The sequence below is a fragment of the Aplidium turbinatum genome, chromosome 7 (genome assembly GCF_918807975.1).
Source record: "Aplidium turbinatum chromosome 7, kaAplTurb1.1, whole genome shotgun sequence".
Taxonomy (NCBI): Eukaryota; Metazoa; Chordata; class Ascidiacea; order Aplousobranchia; family Polyclinidae; genus Aplidium; species Aplidium turbinatum.
This window is the reverse complement of record NC_137478.1, coordinates 8,747,909-8,768,201: the sequence shown is the minus strand read 5'-3', so window position 1 is coordinate 8,768,201 and position 20,293 is coordinate 8,747,909. Positions and strand designations below refer to the sequence as shown.

The 20,293-nt window shown below is 37.2% G+C and overlaps 1 protein-coding gene across 1 annotated transcript; it reads left to right on the top strand.

Annotated features, from left to right (window-relative positions):
• The first annotated feature begins 420 nt into the window (after positions 1-420).
• On the top strand, positions 421-19,337 carry LOC145773724 (carbonic anhydrase-like). Its single transcript, XM_082584859.1, has 7 exons — positions 421-493; positions 8,193-8,357; positions 10,713-10,777; positions 11,158-11,334; positions 14,452-14,606; positions 18,677-18,758; positions 19,209-19,337. Exons 1-7 carry the CDS (start codon positions 421-423, stop codon positions 19,335-19,337), a joined length of 846 nt encoding a protein of 281 aa, XP_082440985.1.
• Positions 19,338-20,293: the final 956 nt, after the last annotated feature.

Below are 20,293 nucleotides of genomic sequence, written 5' to 3'. Positions count from 1 at the left end.
AAGCGCCAGTGGGCGGCTCCTCAGTCATGATAATATAGCCTACGCTATGGTAAACCTTACGTGTACCGGTAAACCAAAATATTGTTCAAAGGTGATGGTTAGAGATTTACCATTTCTTCTCAGACCATACATGTGAAAGCAATATGTTCTAGATGTAGGCTATTATTTATTTTCTTGTAAAGTTGGGAGTTATCAACTCAACAGAATTGTATTGAAAACACTGCAGAGCTGAGATTGCATGCTAGGCTACTAACTGTAGAGCGAGTTTTAGTTTTAGCATATCAACTTTAATTTGATTTTAAAATATCACAATTTGTTCATGTCTTTGTGCAATTTTTGCAGTGCGTGCAAGGCCACTTGTTTTCACACAAATGTCGTCCAGAAGCAGGTTTTCTTAGGGGGCGATGTGTTCCTATCAGTATGGTACGTGGATGTGCCAACTTTCCAACTTACCCACCACCAGTAGCTGGGGCAGAACACTCTCTGTACGCAGGTGAATTATAAGCACCCGACTCACAATCATTCGGTTCTGGTTCGGCTTGCCAGGTGTGCGCTTGAGCAATGTATTTCAAGACTGCTCTTCTTTCAGCGGCAACTAGTTGATGGAATTATTCCCAGGAAACCACAATCGGACAACTTCACTCTACCAATCTCGGTAGGCTAATCAGCCCTGCGTCAAAAGTCTCTACAACTATGCGAAACTACCAGGAATAATTCTACCAAAGGATTTGTCAGTCCGAGAACAAAGATTCAAAAACCAACCAACTTGAACATTTGAACAACGTGCGCCAACCAATTAAAAAAAAAGGTTAAAAGTATGTTTATCGGCACGGAGATGAGAAGATGGAAAATTGCTTGTTTTTTCTAAAAATATCGTAAAATATTTCAAATAATCAGTAGGCCTATAACTATAACAGTACAACTAAAGTGGAGGTAGCCTAACTTTAAACTGGTTTCAAAGTTACCAATTTAGCGTCTGAAAACTATCATACAAAACTACAGGCTACTGTTTGTTATGTTTTTTCACTTTGTAGCCTATCTGAAAGGACGATATTATTCCTTCTTTTTCTAAAAATTTTAGATATCAACAATTTTAATGGTTCTTGCTTTGGAATGCAAAAGCTTGTACATTTTACAATAAGCCTAATGGGTAGAACTCTTCTACTTTAGATAGCTTTTTGCTTTCAAGAAAGTCACGGCTGTGTTGGCAGTGGTTGACCAGATTAGAGCTGATACTGATAGTGCTCAACAGTTTAATGCATAAGGAATTACAAGCGTTTCATTTAAAAATTGTGTATGTTTTCGCAGTGTGTTACCTTTTAATGCACAGAGAAACACAGCCGTGCCAATTTTTTTTATTAATTATCAAAACGATAGTTTTATTTTTTTAAGTTTTATTTGCTTGAGAACGTGACTATAATAACATTACGTTTGGAAGCTTTGTGACATTTTATTCATTTGAAATTTAGTGTGAGTTAAGAGATAATGAACTGTGAAAATTTAGAACCATTCATTAATTGCCCACTGCTTGAATAATAACATGTACAATAACTCCTGGAACGCACTCCTGATAGCCTACAGCTACAGCAGGGGTGGGCAAACTTTTTATCTCGAATTCAGAATCTGAATTTGTTCGATGGCTGCAGTAAAGTATAATTAAGATGATAAGCCAAAACATAAAGTCTAAAATTCTCCAAACACAAGTTTTTATTTATTTTCGAAGTGACGAAAGAAACGGGGATTTTATATACAGTAGCTTACATGTGTTACATAAAAGATATAAAAAAGTGTTTGTCTCAATTATTTATTTGAATACAACCTACATCAAGATACATAGCCGTACAAGACCAAACTATTTTTGGGGGCAGAACGTAAATTTGCGCAAATCTGCACGCTTTTATAGAAATTGCCCAAATATAATGTATGCGATGCATGATAACAGTAAAAAACTAACATAACAAGATCACCAGCTAGCTAGAATTTCAGCTACTATTTCTACATTTCTGGCAGATGTCAAATTTACAAGTGATACATGAGTGGCCTCAGTATTTTCCATATCCTTATCAGTGTTTGCTTCATTAGCAACCTCGGCAATTGTTGACTCTTAATCTGCTCTAAAGCTTGTGTCACTGCTGGAAACATTCTGAGCTCCTGTTGTATACCGATACTGAAAATTGCTGTGGATCTTCATTGCCTTTTATAAATTTAATGTTACTATCCTCACTGTGTATCCTCTTCAGGTGTTCTTTTTTGTAATCAGAGTAAAACCTTTTTTGAACACTGTACATTCTACCTTATATCTGTACGATCTTTTTCTAGAATCCATTGCTTATCTTAAAAATAACTTATCTGTGTTAGAACACCTCATTGAGTATGCATTCAAGTGCTTTAATTAATTCTCTATTGTATAATATCTATCCCAATGAGGTAATATCAAAATTAAGGTAGGCATACACATCCAGATATAATGTTTTAGGTATGTTGCTCTCTCATAGTCAAATTTCTGCAGTATTGCATGCGCTTGCGAACTGCTGACATCAGAACCAAGGGCTATACATCTGCAGTAAACTATTAGTACGGTACACAAAACCAATGCATGCCATCGTGCAGCAGAAACTGTTGAATGCTTGAGCTAAAAACTTTAAGAATATTCTTTCTACATCATCACAAGAAACACTTTCTATGCATGCAGCTTGCCAACATTTTTTTGCAACCAGAAAAAGTAGGTCAAGTTAATGCAAACAACTGGACCTGTCTCCACAGAACAGAAGTCAAGATATTAATGAAAAAAAGTGGAGCTGCCATGTTTCACACAAGATCTTGCAAAGCAAATATTTTGCCAACTTGCATGGCAGATTTTGAGTTTGGAAAGCTTTGAAATAAATGAATATATTATGATTGGTTTGAGATTATATATTTCAGCAGTAGCATTTTTAGATGTTGGTGAAATTAGCATGATACAATTGCATAAACAAACTATTTTTATTTTTTTTTATTTTGGGGCGCAACTGCATCATTTTAATTTGGGTAGTTTTATAAAAGTAACCAAACAAAGCTAAGCAACACCACAACATTAACATTACATTTAACAGGTATAACATTTTTTTTAAATGTTGTGGTGTTACTTAGCTATGTCCGTTTATGGTTGAAAAAAAAAAAAAATTGAAAAAGTACTGTAACCTCTCCACCCGAATTGTTTTATATAAGTATTCACCAGATTTATATAAATTCCCAAAGACAGGCAAGACACAACAATAACACAGGGTTGAGCATTACAACAGTATATTACATATTTACAAATAGTTCAACATATCAAACGTTTTCGACTTAACTTAAGTCCTCATCAGGAATCTGTAAATAATTATAAACTACAATAAATTTCACTTCTTGACAGTGACTACCGTAACTAACTAAAAGCATCGAGAAACACGCACGATTGAAAGCACTGGAGTGGAAAACATACAGACAGACGAAAAATTACATTAAGAAAAGGCAACTGCATGATTAAGTTACAAACGAATTTGCACCACGGAGTACGTGATACAACTAGGCTAATAAATATTAAGGAGAATGGAGGCGCCACTGGCAAATAATTGTTTGTTTAGATTTGGATTGTAGCGTTTGATTAACAACGCTTCCTGAATTTTTGTGTCAAATTGGGATTTGCCTTTGCGTAAAATTTTAAATGAGTCAGCAGAGAATTTTTGATCTGTGCAAAAAGAACAATATATGATATGGTCCTTGATGGCACTTTTCTTTAAGTCTCTAAAGTTCAGATGCTCCCGTACTCTCGTGGTCAAATGTCTGGTGGACATACCGATGTACGTCAATGCCGAATCACACGGACATGTAAAACAATATACGACATTTGAGCAGAGAGACGAAGGCGTCTGGGACTTTAGTTGAAAATACGAACTAATTTTAAATGTTTTATAAACAGGAAAAACGTCCACATCAAATTTATTTTTCATAAACTGTCCGATTTTACGAGCAAACGTTTTGGATTCTTTTCCCACAAACGGAATGGACAAGCAATGCTTCACATTTAACTCATTTTCAGCCTTTTCTTTTTGGTTGGAATTCTCAGAGATAAAACGATTCAATATTTTCTCAAAGTACAATTTTGGATAACCATTATTATAAAACATTTGTTTTAATTTCTCTATTTCAATATTAAAAAGAGCATCATTGCAGCAAATCATTTTAGCCCGAGCTAATAGGCACAAGATCAAACCAGACTTCCATTTCAATGGGCATAATGCATCAAAGTTCAAAAACAAACCAGTATGAGTTGGTTTGCGCCAAACCCAAGTATCAAATCCAGTGGCATTAATTTTAATTTCAACGTCCAAAAAAGGAAGGGTTTCACGTGCTTTTTCGATTGTAAATTTAATGTTTTTATGTTGAGAGTTCAGCATATCTAAAAAGGTTTCACATGAGGTTTCTTTATTGAATACCGCAAAAATGTCATCAATGTAACGTAAGAACAACTTCGGGTGAAATGCTAGATGTTTTTCAAATAATTTTGTTTCCAAATGTGCCAGAAAAAAATTAGCAATAGTAGGGCCCAATGGAGATCCCATGGCCACACCGTCAATTTGTTTAAACAATTGGTTTTTATACATAAATATGCCTTCGGTAGCTAAATTCATTAACTTGACAAATACGTCACGCTTGAAAGGTAATTGAGTTGGTTTTGTTTCCGAATAAATGTAGTCAGCAATGATGTTAACAGTCTCTTTCAAAGGTACGTTCGTAAACAGAGATTTAACATCAAAACTGACCATCATCTGTCCAGAAGACGGAGAATAATCTTTTAGTTTTTCTAAAAAATGACTTGTGGAGTTAAGCATATACGAATTTGGAATGTACGGTTTAATCATGCTATCTAAGAATTTTGCCAGTTCATATTCTGGAGAGCCTATCATAGAAACAACAGGCCGAAGAGGGTTACCTTCCTTGTGCACTTTTGCTCGTAAAATCTTGATGACCATGAGCAAACTCTCTCCCGAAACTATATTATATAAATTCATATTTTACAGTTGCCCAAATCAAGATGATGCATTTATGGATATTATGAAAAAAATTAATAACTTTGTAAATTTTGATGCCGTGGCAACTACATCATGCCAATTTGGGCAGTTTTATAAATAGACTATGATCAGATAGTTTCACATTTTTGTTGTTGCCCAAATCTAAACGATACAGTTATGTAGGCCTAAATGGGAAAAATTAATGAATTTGTTCATTTTGGGAAAACTGCCTCTCGCTAATTTGGGCAGTTGCATAAACAGATTAATCAGTTTCATCAGATAATTTCATGTTTTCAGCTGCCCAAATCAAAACGATGCATTTGCGAAAATTAATAAAATTAGCTATAGCCTATAGCAAATTTTGCATTTTGATTTGGGCAGATTTACAAAAGTATTAGAGACATATTTTGGTGGCTGCCCAAATTGGCATGATGCAGTTAGTTAAATGCATTTCATACTACAGTTCGATCATCATGCAATACAATACGTCAATACGGGTGTGACAAATAAAAATTTTGCCGCACATTTCTTGTGCAAATAAGAGGCTGTAGCCTAGCCTACTTAGTTTGATTGGTAAAAGTTATTAATTTATAGTTTTTCTTAATTCCTGCAATTTTGTAGCTTTTCGTATAGCAACTTTTGCCCTAATAATTGCAAGATTTTGCCCGAATTTGCGACGTTTTGAAACAATGCCCCCCTGCCCAACTGGCTCGTACGGCTATGTCAAGAATCAAGATAACACTTTGCCAGACGCACTTTGAGCGAATTAAACAAAATACATCTGTGAGCGAATTAACATCCAAGACTATAACGAAAAAGGAAGTCTCATGATGCGACAGGCTGAAGTCAGAAATTTCCATTGTGACATACCGGTAATCGGCTGTTTAGCAATGGCTGCTTTGACACTAATACTATTAGTAATAGCCTAATAGCCATGCATTCATGCAAGATCACATTGTGGCTGGGGAACCAAACTACTACAATGCGACAAAAAGAGTGTAATTTATTTTTATCAAAATGATATATAATATGAAGAAAAAGTTTAATAAAGTCATTCAGGGGTGCCGGAACGATTTTTAACTGGGGGAGCAAGATTACGAAAAAAGGGCACTTTTGTTTACTAAAAGGCCAATTTTTTTTCAAGTTTTAAGATAAGATATAGCGATAATTCTAATCTATCAGCTCACTATGTATTGAGTAATGATAGCGTACAAGTGTCTGGTATACAAAGAAGGGCATCATGCTATGTTATAATGATGTAACCTATACTGCCAAGCCTTAAAGCAGCCGGCGCCCATGGCCGCTAAGTAGTGCTTGAATGACCGCCGGTGCTACCTCCTCAATCGGCCAAGTTTGGCCGCCGGTCTCTTCTAGCCAATTATTTAATTTCGCAGTAGACTGATCGTGGATAACTGTCGAAAATACGTAGCATCAAAGAGTGACGCAGAATTAGGTCGGCGCGTCATAATCGCCACTGTTGCCTTGTGCGGGAATATTTGTTATTGATGGAATATATCCATCTGCGATCACCAGCGCTGTAAGTCTTGTTTGTAATTCCCGACGTTTATTTTAACAAAGTCTTAATCCGAAGTGCTAATTTACCTACATCGGCTGGCAATATTGTCGTTTTTATGTCGATTCGATGTTGTCGGACATTGAATCGTTGTTAAAAAGGAGAACTAGGTTAGTTGACATCCGAGGGAAAAACATTTTTTAATCATATTTTGCAAAAATTATGCTTCTTTTAGTACCGGTAATGTCCTTCACATCATTGAAATACTTATTTTATTACTTTGCCGTCATCGTCAACACATGTTGAACGTTGTTTTTCGTTGCTAAAAAGAATTCTAGGGGAGTGGCGAACTTCTTTAAAATCAGCCACATTGGAGACACTCGTGCGAGTGTTGTTAGATGGTCCCGCAGTACTGGATTACAATCCCGATAAAGCAGTTGTTGCGTGATGCAACGATTCTAGTGTAGGACGTCGCCCAGGCCCAGACTTCAACAACGCTAAGTGATCATTTTAGCATTGTTGCAAGTTTAATTCTATTTACTTGTGTTATGTTATTTTGTATTTTGGCCTCCAAGCACGCAGATTTGGCCGCCGAGAAGGAGCTCCCGGTAGGCCACGATGGCTGCCGAAAAAAAACGAGTTTTAAGGCCTGTTACCTTTGTTGCAAAAAATTTGTGCCGTAAATATTATTTTGAGGCAAAAATGAAAGATTATAATTAGGCTAAAAGCAAATAGCAGAAATTGTTATATTGCAAAATGTGCAGTAACTTACATGACTTTAAAAGGGCACCATTGCCCCCCCTGCCCCTTCATCTGCAGAAAAATTGAGGGCAGGGGGGCATCCGCCCCCCCGCTTCCAGCGCCTCTGAAGTCATTGTACTAATTAAAATTTTCTAGCAATTTTAGGATTATTTTTTTATATAATCTTCAGGCTTTCGCGGCCGCACAGAAAGTTGTTTCGGGCCGCATGCGGCTCGTAGTTTGCCCATCTCTGATCTATAGCCTATGGAAGGTTGAACCATTAATGCAGGCAGTGACATAAACATTACGTGCCTGACTCAAGATCAAGCGACACTGGTTCCGATCTCGGGGTGTGCGCTTGAGCAACGCACTTCAAAGACTGCTCTCCATTCAGCGACACTTAATGAATGGAATAATTCTTCGACAACAAAATTTCAACAATCGAATAACTGCACTTTGCCAATGTCGGTAACCGTTCTTCCGTAAAAGGCAACTGCAAGTCGGCCTATGCGAAACTACCAGAAATAACCTATCAAAGACTTTGTCAGCCGAAGGATAAAGATTTGAAAACCAAACCATTTCCAGTACAACTGTAAACTAATAGGCTTTCAATTTTCCACCAATTACATGTCGCTGAAATGAACATTCGTGGTTTGTTAGTTGATGGTCCACGCCGAAAGTTGAACCATTGTCAATTTATCCTTCTATTCTTTGCGTATAAAACCTATTACTCATCGACTTAATAGACCCGGTCTTCTTGTAGCTATAATTATCGTTATTTATTCTTAGGCTATGGTGATTCTCTTCATTTTTATAAAGTGTTCATTGTTTAATGATGCTTATGTCCACTGATTCTGATATCTGGCGCCTATAGTTGGTTGGATGAAATAAATATTATATTTTAGATCCTCCATCTTGGGGAGTAGAATACCCAGGATGTATTGGGAGAATGCAATCGCCCATAAACATATTATCTTCATCATGGGTGAATCCGCAGCTCGGGCACTTTGAAAAATCGATTTTCAGCGGCGTACCTACCCATATGAAATTAAAAAACAATGGTCACTCAGGTAAGCAAAGGTTCTTATGCCTGTTCTGTACGCTTTATACAAATTTCTTATCTTGTTTTCGTTATAACTCAGATAGCTTGTATATTTCGTAGACTGTGGTGAGAGGGTATAGTGGTAGAGACACAACAAGGTAGATTACACTAGGTAACAATTTTTCAAAAAAGTTTGTTTATCTTTATATTTTTATTGTTTCTGGATGATTTCTGGAGCTGATTTCAAAAACGCAATTAGTTTTTTTTCTATCATCGATCGATAACTGTCAGAAGGCCAATTTGTGTAAATGAGTTATGCGCTCAGCCAACTCGTTAAACTTCGCAATAAAAGCACAGTCACATTGAATACTCCCTCAACATTATTGTTGTGTAAATCGAGGTTTCCTTAACATACTTTAAAGGAAAGTCTCAAACAAATTTGATAAATTGAAAGGGGTCATCAAAAAAACTTTTAGAACCGCTGGTAGGCTATAGGCTATACCATAGCAGCGCTAGTGCCTTTTTGATAACTTCTTGTTAATGTATTTTTTACCTGATATCCTGTGGAAGTCGCAATGGTTAGTAGACAATGCAAAAAGACAACTGATTGTTTTTGTTATGTTTGTGAATATGATGATTTCACAAACAAATATTAAAAGAAGGCAAATGGGTGAACTAGACAGCATATATACTGCATTTTGAGATGCCCATTGGGGACCAGAACAAGGCCTGCTGGGCTCCCCATGTACATGGTGGCAGCTGCAATGTAAATCTAATCTTAAAGGTTGGTGACGGGTTCTGAAAGAGCTTTGTCATTTGTAAAATAACAATACAGGAATAGGCACATGGACTTCTCTGTTTACTGCGATGTGGTTCAGGATCCTTTCTATTGCAAAGATGTTAATGGTTTGATTAATGTTGTTGGAAAAGAATATGACCTAACTTAGTGCCAACTTTTTTTGGACAGTTTTACCAAAAACCTTAAAGCAGTTTTACTTCATTATTGAATAAACAACTGTCAATGCCTCTCATTTACTCAAGTAACATGAAAGACGATTGCAACAATGTCAAGCAACTATTGCTTAAAGTAAACTCTACTAAACTTAATTGGTAGGCCTATATTTGTGGTTATTTTAAGATGTTGGGGCTTTTGTTAGGTTTACAAGGTAGATTACATAGGCCGCACATAGATCTACTCATGTTTTATTGCTTGTGGACAGCGGTGCTGATGGAGAGCACTACTAAAAAAGATGTAATGGGCCCTAGGAAAAACTGACTCCTGGAAAGTACAATGTCATCAAGCAGCCGCCTGTAAACCTAGAAAAAGTTTTATAAATTACGTTTGGTAAAGCAATTTGTTAAAGCTTTGGTTTTCAAAAAGTTTTTCAAAAAATCAAAACAATATTTCCAAATTGTCGGAGGGCAAACTTATGAAAAGAGTTAAACGAATTTTTGGCCGCCAAATAACTATGCCTACCATGTTAACTGCAAGATCCCTGGAAGAAAAAAACGTCTGAAATAGAAAGGAAGGCATGGCAAACTTTTCAAGGTGTGGTTAATAAATTTTTTAGGAAACAATAAACATCCAAATTACAAAAGAGGTAGCCTAGTGAAGGTAGTGATCACGAGTTACCAACAGATAGAATGTCGCATGTCTAAACTTAATTTTTCATACTTTCATCTTGACTTCGTTCAAGAAACTTGTAGGGACTTTAGCGAGAAACATCGTGAGAGATTTCACCACGATATTCAGCCAATGCAAATACGGCATCAGGGATACTGGGGCAGTGCAATCATGGGTGATTGCATATGGTTTTTGATAAGGGAAGATACTTTTGGTCATAAAAGAAAAGCTTCTTTAACAGTAGCCTACATTTTTGAACTTTTTAAGTTCTTGAAAAGAGTGTGTCTTGATAGTTTTAGAACTTGTGATTAACCAATTGCTATTTAATTGTGATTGTCGTGTTCAAATAGATCTAACAGAAGATCACTAATTACCAGAGCAGCATGGGAGGCATAAACATGACAAACAATGCAGATTATTGGAAATAGCAAAAACTGTGATTAGGCTATATCAAAAAAGCATCGATGATACAAAACAACTAACATGATTTTTGAATTCAGGGCTCTAAAAAACAAGACGCATCGAAAAAATTACTTAAACAAAAATAGTGTGACATAGTGTTATGTTAGTTCTACCAAATTTCCATCATTCAGCAGAAAGACCTCTATTTTCCACTTTACACATAATTATGTAGGCTAAAGGTAGGCTACAATCAAGGTCTTACCTTTTCGTGAAAAATCAGGGCAAATTCTCCATGTCAAATGTTTTGCAATTTGCTGATTTGAAATCGTTAGGCTACATGTTTATTTTATTTTGCAGTTGAAATGGAATTTACAGATGGATATGTGATAGACAACCCGTCTCTTCTGCCTGGTGCTTTCAAGGTACCTTACAGTAACCTACTGTAACCTTACCTTACTTACTGTACCACCTTACTGTAAAATGTTTTAAGACAGTAGCCTATTGAGAGTACAAATAACATGCTGTATAAAGAAAATATAAATCGTTCAGCTTGTCTGTTTTTGTTAGTTATTGAGCACTCTTTGTACTGTTGTTTATGGTAAGTAATTAGGCCTACAATATAATTATGTAAAACGACAACTGTTGAAGGTTAAAGGTTAATTTATTAGTAGTATGAAAATGTACTGTAACATCTCGAATTTTAGTCTAATTTCGTATACTTGAACCGTGGCCTGAGCCAATAATTTCAAACTGAATGTTAGTGTAGGCTACCATGTTGGTAAGATAATAAATATATCTGCAGGCAGTTCAATTTCACTTTCATTGGGGAGGACCCGGCCAAAAAGGATCGGAGCACACCCTTGATGGTGTGCGCTTCTTTGGAGAAATGCACATTGTTCATTATAACACAAAATACAAAAGTATCCAGGAAGCTACACTTAAGCGGGACGGTCTCGCTGTGTTGGCGTACTTTATAAAGGTGATGTTAGAATTGATTGTTTTTTTTTTCGCACCCGTGGGTCGGATGTAACGTTTTCGGAAATTAGTTTAAACCAATTTTTCCTTGACTATCCGTTCGTCTCCCGTGCCTAGAGACTTTTTTTTATACGGGTGTGGCATAACATGAGCATTAATATTTAAAGTAGCAACTGCTGTTTATATTTTTATCTGTTTTAATTGGCTGTCTCAAATTGCCCTCAATTCTCAAGATCTTATAGGCTACTAATAAATTATAGCCTACGGTTCGCCCCGTTATATAGTAGGGTGGCTCGTTTCTGAACTTTTTTTTAAAAATCTCTCGGGGTAGTGAGGAAATGGTGCCAATGAGTGAGAAAACAATCATGACAAAATTTGAGATTTGTAACAAATTGTCTTCAGCCTCCTCATGGGGCCCAAAAATCGAAAAATGGGGTCAAAAACGCAATTTTTTCAAAAATATTTTTAGTTTAGGTAGATAGGCCTACAATATTGTTTAGATATATCTAATAAAGTCATTTGAACTATTTCTTCAGCTTCCTCACAGCTTCTGACAATTTCCATTTTGCTGAAAATTTTGCATTTTTGTGGGTGGTTACATAACTACAAACTTCGTCAGTGACGTAAATTCAAATAAAAGAAAAAGACGTCACTTTTTCCTACCAAATTAACCCAATTTCATTAAAAAATGACGCAACAGCTCAGGGCAGGTCTTTAAAGAGAAATACAATGACGTTTTATAGTTGGCAAAATGTCTAACGCAATTATGTATTATATGTAACCACCCACAAAAATGCAAAATTTTCAGCAAAATGGAAATTTTTAGAAGCTGTGAGGAAGCTGAAGGAATAGTTCAAATGACTCCAATTTTTTTTCTTAGCTTAATTAGATATATCTAAACAATATTGTCTCTACCCAAACTAATAATATTTTTGGAAAAAATTTCGTTTTTGACCCCATTTTTCGATTTTTGGGCCCCATGATGAGGCTGAAGACAATTTTTTACGAATCTCAAATTTTGTCATGATTGTTTTCTCACTCATTGGCACCATTTCCCCACTACCCCGAGAGAATTAAAAAAAAAAAAGTTCAAAAACGAGCCACCCTATTACATAGTCTGCTCCGTTAGCTCAGTGGTTTAGCGCTCGACTTTTTACACCAAGAAACTTCAAGATCAAGCAGCGCTGGTTCGGCTTTCGGGATGTGCGTTTGAGCAACGCTTTTCAGGACTGTTGTCCAATCCATGGCAACGCATGGATGGAACAATTCACAGACAACAAGACTTCCACAACAAGCCGAAACTTTACTCTGTCAATCTTAGTAACCGAGCCTGCGCCAGTAGATTAAATCATTTGCAAGTAGGTTATTCGAAACACCCATGAATAACTTACCAGATGCTTATCAGAGGACAAAGATTCAAAAACAGTCAACCAACCTCATATCGGTATGCACAAGGCTTTTAACACAACAAGACAATGCAAGAAAGCATTAGCATTGGCTGCTTAACTATTTTTGTATTTCTAAGCACAGGAAGTGTATTTACTGTACAGAATTCACTGGTAGACAGCTCCTCTCTTAATAAGAAAGTTTTGCAAGTTTTTGTATGAAACACAGTTTACACAGTGTTTCCCAACCTTTTTTTGGCTGTTACCCTAATCTCAACCGTGAAGTGAGTCAATTACCCCCACGATCAATCAAAAACAAAAGTGTTTATTGCTATGTAGGAAAGGGCTAACAATGACAATCAAAATGCAATACAATGCTGAATACAAGATAACAATGAGTGGTAAATATTCAATGCGAAGGTTTGGCCTGGACTTCAGCCGCCAGCTTTGTGATCCTGAACTTTGTGGTACTGAGGGCGATTCTTGGATCGCTTTCGACATCCAGGCGATTGCGCTTCTTTGTCTTTTGAAAACCCTTAATCACACCGATACGTTGTTGAAATAGATGTCAGGATATTTAATACCCGAGTCGTTAATGATGGAGCATTCTGGAGTCTACTAAACCAGAAGGGTTCCAAGCCTTTCCCCTTGAAATCAAGTTTCAACGCTTCGTTCATTCGGAGAGTTATAAATTCTTCTTTGGTCGGAAAGTTGTCATCATCCACCTGGCCAGGTTTTTTTTTAAGGTTTGGTTTGGGTGACCGCTAAGTAGTTTCAAGAGACCGCAAGTGTTTCATTTAAATACAAAAAAATAGCCATATTTGCTTAAGACATAGCGAAAAACAACCATTACTTTTCTACTGTAGTTGCAAGTCCAAATTTTGGGAAACCGCTGGAGAAATTTGGGGGACCGTTTCGGTCCCCCAAAACACCTTAAAGAAAACACTGCACCTGGCTGTCATCACATGTGAAGGGCTCAGTGCACCATTGGAGACTAGCCGTGTCCAAATTCGGAAAGTAGTTGTCCATCTTCTTGGCTAGCTGGCCTAAGTGGTCAGCTATGCCCTCCTTCAACGCCGCTGTCAACTCAAGTCCATTGCCTTCGAGGTACATGTCAAGCGTCTGAAACTGCGCCCTGGCTGTGCCTCTTCCAACTCGCTTGTTCCACAATTTAACCTTTGCGATAAATGCTGCTACAGCTACTTTGGTGTTGATCACAGTTACATACTTGCCTTGAATTAAAAGACTGCCTTTGTTCAATTCACCAAAGATATCAGTCAGGTAGCACAGCTGAGAAATTCACTGTTGGTTAGAGAAGTACACGAGACAGCCATCGTACTTCTGTGTGGTAGGCTACAGTAATGCTTCGTATCTTTCTCCTATCTTCTTGCACAGTTCCTTGAAAAGACGGCTGTTCATTGTTCAATTCCTTCGCTTTTATAAAGTTCACAACCTTCAATTGCTTCACTGTTTCTAAATTGGGTCTCGTTACCCTTCAAAAAAAGGCAAATTACCCCCCGGGGTAATTTACCCCCAGGTTGGGAACCACTGGTTTACTACAAACAAAATATCATGCTAGGCCTATTTGATTAGTCTGGAAAAAAGATGTCATAAAGTTTTAGTTAATTATATCATTATTACAAACTCTGCTCTGATGTATTGAGCAATTTTGTTTGTAACTGACGCTGACGCATCAGAGTTTTGGAATCACTTCAGTTTATCAACTTTCTATTCAGGAAACCAATCCCATTGGGAATTCTATATTCGAAAACCTGCTTTACCCTATCAGGAAAAATCTGCTTAAATACGACGGTACCAGCTATACTTTCCCATACCAATTTCCTATTGGGGCTTTACTACCGCATGGAAAGGGTACATATTACCGATACAGGTAAAAAAGAAGTCCAAACATTTTTCTGAAGATTGACTTGTTTCAATTGCAATATCTTTTGATTATGTTGTTATATATATGAATGTACTTAATGCAGGAAATATATATATAAACTATGGAATATCTTATTACTATAAGCCAAGAACACTGTTGCCACTCTCTTGTCATGGAAAAGTACTAGATTTGACTAAACAAAACACTAGATTCACAAAAAAAACACTAGCATCATAAATACACGATCATTTACATACATAATGTACAAAAATGACAGCCAACGGCGATAGTGAGTGTTAAAAGTCCTTAAATTTCTAAGTACAAAGTAGAACTGAATTTGAGAGCCCTGACGTCATAGCCGTAGGAGAGTAAAACATTTTGGGGGGCTAACAAAATTGTCCCGAATTTTCCTCAAATTTGGCCTTTGCAAATATATTGTCAAAAACGCAATATTACTCACAATCATCTCTGAGTTAGTGTAGTCTAAGAACTCCACACTCATCAAATGTAAGCCAACGGAACGTAAGCCTCGATTCGGTACCATATGGTAGGCTACGCTACCTACTTTAGTCTACGGTACTTTGAACACTTTTCACAGTCTTTTGTGTGTATTTTTTAAAGTATTTATGCTAAATATCTCAAATTTGGTCATCATTGGGCGTAACCAGACAAAAAACTCGCTGTCCACTTTGAAAAGCACAACAGACACATTGATGCAGACAAACAAAATATAAGTGGGCTACTTTGAACACTGTCTAAACTTATGCACACCAACATAGCGGTAAATCGCTAAAAAAAAACACTAGATAGCAAAAAAAACACTAGAACACTAGATGCAACTCAAAAACACTAGATCTAGTGAAAAAACACTAGGAGTAAGGAGTTGCACCACTGGCCAAAAATGAGAGTGTTTAATGTAAATGTTGCCAGATATTGCTAACAATTTCCACAGGTAGTGCTATTTTACAGTAGTGGAAGCGGTCCTTCCCATTCAAAATTTTAATAAAATTAACCAAAGCTTCTATCATGTCATTACAGTGAAGCTTAAAGCATAATAATATTTGCAAATTTAACCTAGACATCTATACTTGTAACCAGAATAGAAAGTAAGCCAGGGGTGTCCAACCTTTTTGGCCAAAGGGCCACATGTAGTTTACGAATGGTTGGCCGGGCCACTTGAGTATTTACTGCTAATTTGTAATCTTAAAAATGACTGTCTGATAATTTCTAATTAAAACCCTCACACCCAAATTCTAATCTTGGAAATGTGCTTGTAAATTTTATGGGTTATATAAGAAGAGGGAAGTTGGTTTTAAAGTGGTTTAAGGTTTTTAGTTGAAAGCAAGCCAGCAGCAAAGTTAACAAAATGGCAAATTGGAAATTGACCCTTCTGATGTTGCCGGAACAGCGGAGTTGCGCGTCCCGTAATGTATTGTCCGGCTGTCCCTAGGTGAATGATGTCACGAAAACTGCCAATCTATGAATCTTCTGATCTTTTTCTTAAGAAACAATTTTTTTTGTAAAATTCTAGCAATAGAAAGTTTTGAACTTCTCTCGCTAAAAGCAAGAAATACTGCTGATTGACTGACTCTTGAAGCACCAGTACTATTGTGTGGAAAAGGGTGGACGCAACAATGTGGAAAATGTGATGCGTAACAATCTGCATTGTGATACAATAAAATTAACTTGAACAGTTGCGCACCCCATGCACTAGGGATTATAGAGTAATAGAGAAAGAAAGCAAACAATAAATGCCAATTTATTAAAATGTAAGTTCGCCATAAATTACGTTGGCGATTGAGTTGATTATATAATATGTCATTTCGAAAAATATCACGCGGGCCACTCAGAATCTTTTCGCGGGCCACGGGTTGGACGCCCCTGAAGTAAGCTACAGGATTTATCAAGCGACTCTTAATTTTTTTGATGGATTTTTTTTAGTGGGTTTTGAATTTAAAAAAAAAAAATTATTTTAAATTTAAAGTCAAATAATTTGTAAACCTGCAACTTCTTTTCAGATTATTTTTTTTCATAAATTCACGAAAATTGGTGGGCCACAAAGTAATTCAAACCAAATTCTTATGACGTTCCATTTTGAACTAATTTTGAACAAACAACATTTGAGTGACTATTGGCTTTAAAATGTGCACTTCTGTGTGAAATTAAAAAAATATCTGGCAACAAGTTTTTTAAAGCACCCTTTTCTAGACATGTGACGTAGCCCGGTTGGAAGTCCTGATCTTTGACCCTTTAACATTATGAAGCAATTCATATAGGCTTGACTAGGGTAATTTTAGACCAAAACAAGGTAAATTAAATTAAGCAGCTTTATTTCATTAAAGAATTAGGCTACTTTAAGTAGCCTACGGTACCATTGCAATGATCACTGTCGTCGACAGAAATAAAAGCGCATCATTTTATAAAAGAATCGGTTTGTAGGCTAACCCACAGCTACAGTTTTACAACTTTCATGAACTCACTTGCTCAAACTAATGGCAACTATTTTTTATATTAATGATTCTCAAAGTAAGCGGCATCGTCCTTTTTGGGACGAAAAAGATACAATGAGGTGTGAAAACCGAAAAGGAGTGATTACGCATTCTCGAAATGTTAGAATGATTGCGAAACTTGTTACTATGGAACTAGGGTTTCTGAACTCCAGGTTTCAAAAGAATTTGGAAAACGAAGGAATAATTTAACTCTATCCTGGGAAAAAAAAAGGATTCTTATCGACAATACTATCAGATGGCTACCGGTACCGTAGGCCTACTTGTTCAGAACGTTCGCTTTCATGTCGAGAGATTGAAACCACTCTCGATCGGGTCAGATTAAAAGCTATCCTTTTTGGAGCCCAGTATCAAGGTGGTGCAAAGAAATAAAGGCCGTTTTGTTCAATTTGCGTTCTGTCTTTAGTCTAGTCCTGGCCCTCCTGGGCATAAACTGCAACCGATGGGTAAGACTCCGGTGTGGGAACTCTGGAGCTATGGGGAATATAGAGTCAGTGCCGGTCTTTGGGGTGTGCAAACCGTGCGATCGCACAGGGCCCGCAAATTAGGGGGCCCGCAATTTACTCAGAAAATTCAGTAATTTTGTCATTTCCAATGGAAAAATTCAACACGTGAATTCAACAAAGGAATTAGCAACAAGAAAACATAGAGACTCAACCGGTGCAACCTATTTCGTCCCCTAAATATTTCGTACCCTGAAAAAATCGAGAAAAAAAACAACATAACCGAAGTTGCTGATCGGAGTTGCGCAAACATTTCAAATTTCTCTCGATCTTTTCAGGGAACGAAATAGGTCGAAATTTGATTTTGTTACTCCGATTTCAGGGTACGAAATCGGGGTACGAATTTTTCAGGGGACGAAATAAGTTGCATCCAGATTCCAGACTCAACATAGCTTTATTTCCGAAAAATGCCAAAGAATGCATGATCTTATCCTTTTGCTATGCCACCGAACAGCACCATTTTACAGTAATATTCAAATTGTGAACATGTTCTCAGGATGTCCCAAATTCAAAGTAATTTTTCAAAATTTTCTTGGGGAGGTCCCCCAGACCCCCTGCCGCTGAGTGTCGCCTTCGGCGATCACACCGTCAGGCTTCGTCTGCCGACCGTCAAACCACCCCCTCCCATTTCAAAATACCTAGCTATGCTACTGAATTGGATCATTGTCATTGGGGCCCGCAAAGCATATTCCACACAGGGCCCGAAATACCCTAAGACCGGCACTGATAGAGTTATCCATGGACTTCTAAATAGTAGCATCTGGACTGGAAACTCAGTGGGCAACAGGAGGCCAAACAGTTGATACAACAGTTGGCCAACAGTGGGCCAACAGCCAAGTAACTAACCCTGTTGGCCCACTGTTGGCCAACTGTTGTACCAACTGTTTGGCCTCCTGTTGCCCACTGAGTTTCCAGTCCAGATGCTACTATTTAGAAGTCCATGAGTTACCCCTTAGTTTTTCAGTAGCCTACTCCCAGGTTTTTTACTTATCTAAAAAGAAAAGTAAAATCACTACTGATTTTCCGCTTCACGCAGTTTTAACTCTTTTTTTTTTATAAATTTCAGTGGTTCACTTACCACTCCTGGGTGCTTTGAAACTGTTACTTGGACGGTGTTTCAAGATCCCATCCGGATTTCCCGTGACCAGGTAGGCTAATGGTCAACTGACCAATAAATAATGTAGCCTAAATCAAAGTAGGCCTATGCAAATGAGACTGCAATTTACAATAGGCCTACAGTACGCTACGGCCTACAGGCTATTGCAAGGGTGCCCAAACTTCCCCAAGTGAATCAGTAGGCCTCAATATCTATAAAAGCATTAGTTGGGATATTGAGAATATGAAAGGATTCTACTTAGGCGCTTTGACATAGGACAGTTTTCCTTGCGAATCAGCTGATTTCAGTCATGCGACTCAGCACGTGATATTCTGACCGATCTACTCAAATGTTTTTTTATTTTTACCTGTTAATTTATACGTAGGCTATCAGTTTGTATCCTCTGTGAATCCTTTTCTTATATTACAGGCCAATACGACATATGTTTCTGGAACATCCCTTCTTTCTCTTTGAATTTTTATACATGTTTGTATTTTTCTAGGCAAATGTACTACAAACCAAGGTATTTGAGAACAAGCCAGGTTTAAGCCTGGTTCCTCTGTACAACAATTACAGACAAGTGCAACGTCCCTATGGCAGAGTGGTTCGGAAATCCCCTGATTTTCATTAATGGAAAACTCTTGAAAGAATAATTGTTTTACGTTTCGCTATGGCTGGAAAAATGTTCTTACTCAGACATTAATCAGTTTTGACTGTGTGCGTCACTTAATGTTAAAACACACTTTTACGTTTATTTGGAGTGGCCTATTTATCAGTCGAAGTTAGGCCTATATGGTTTTGAAAGACTGTATTATTTAAAGCAAATAGTTGTGAGATACTGTGTCTAAAACTTTGAAGGTTCACGTTTTGTTTAACGTTTATAAATGACAACAAAAATTTCAAAGTTTTTCCAGTGTCAGTTGGATATGCAGGGTGGATGTGTAGAGCAGTAGTTCTCAAACTGTGCGTCGCGACGCCCTGGTGCGTCGTTTCAATTTTCCAAGGGCGTCGCAGAAGAGTTTCGTTTCGTAGCTAAATTCAGTTTATATATCTTATAAAGATGAGGTTAATCCTTTGATTAGCAGTTTCAGTTGTCATCAAAGTTGTTAACTTCATTAAAACACGCCCACTGAAGTCAAGAGTTTTCAAACAACTTTGTGAAGAAATGAATGCAGCGCATCGGAGTTTGCTCTTTTAATTTTCATCCAAGTGGCTTTCGCTTAGAAAATTCTTTGAACGCTTCTACGAATTGATGGATGAACTTTAGGCTTTTTTGCAGCAAGAAAATAATCCACTTGCGGATTGTTTAGCTCAGAGCAATTTCTTATTGAAATTGGCTTACTTTACTTGTGTGATATCTTCGCCAAACTGAACATTTCTATGCAAGAGCCGAATAAAAATGACATTTCAGATAAAATTGCTGAATTCGTTAAAAAGCTGCTATTGTGGAAGGAAGATATAGCAAACCTGTCTGGAAGCTCTCGATACTTCACTTTCTTGTCCAGTTTGCTTGAAAAGAAAAGTAGGCTATGACGCTGCCTTCAAATTTGTGAAGCATATTTGGGCAACATTTGTCCAAGCTCGAGT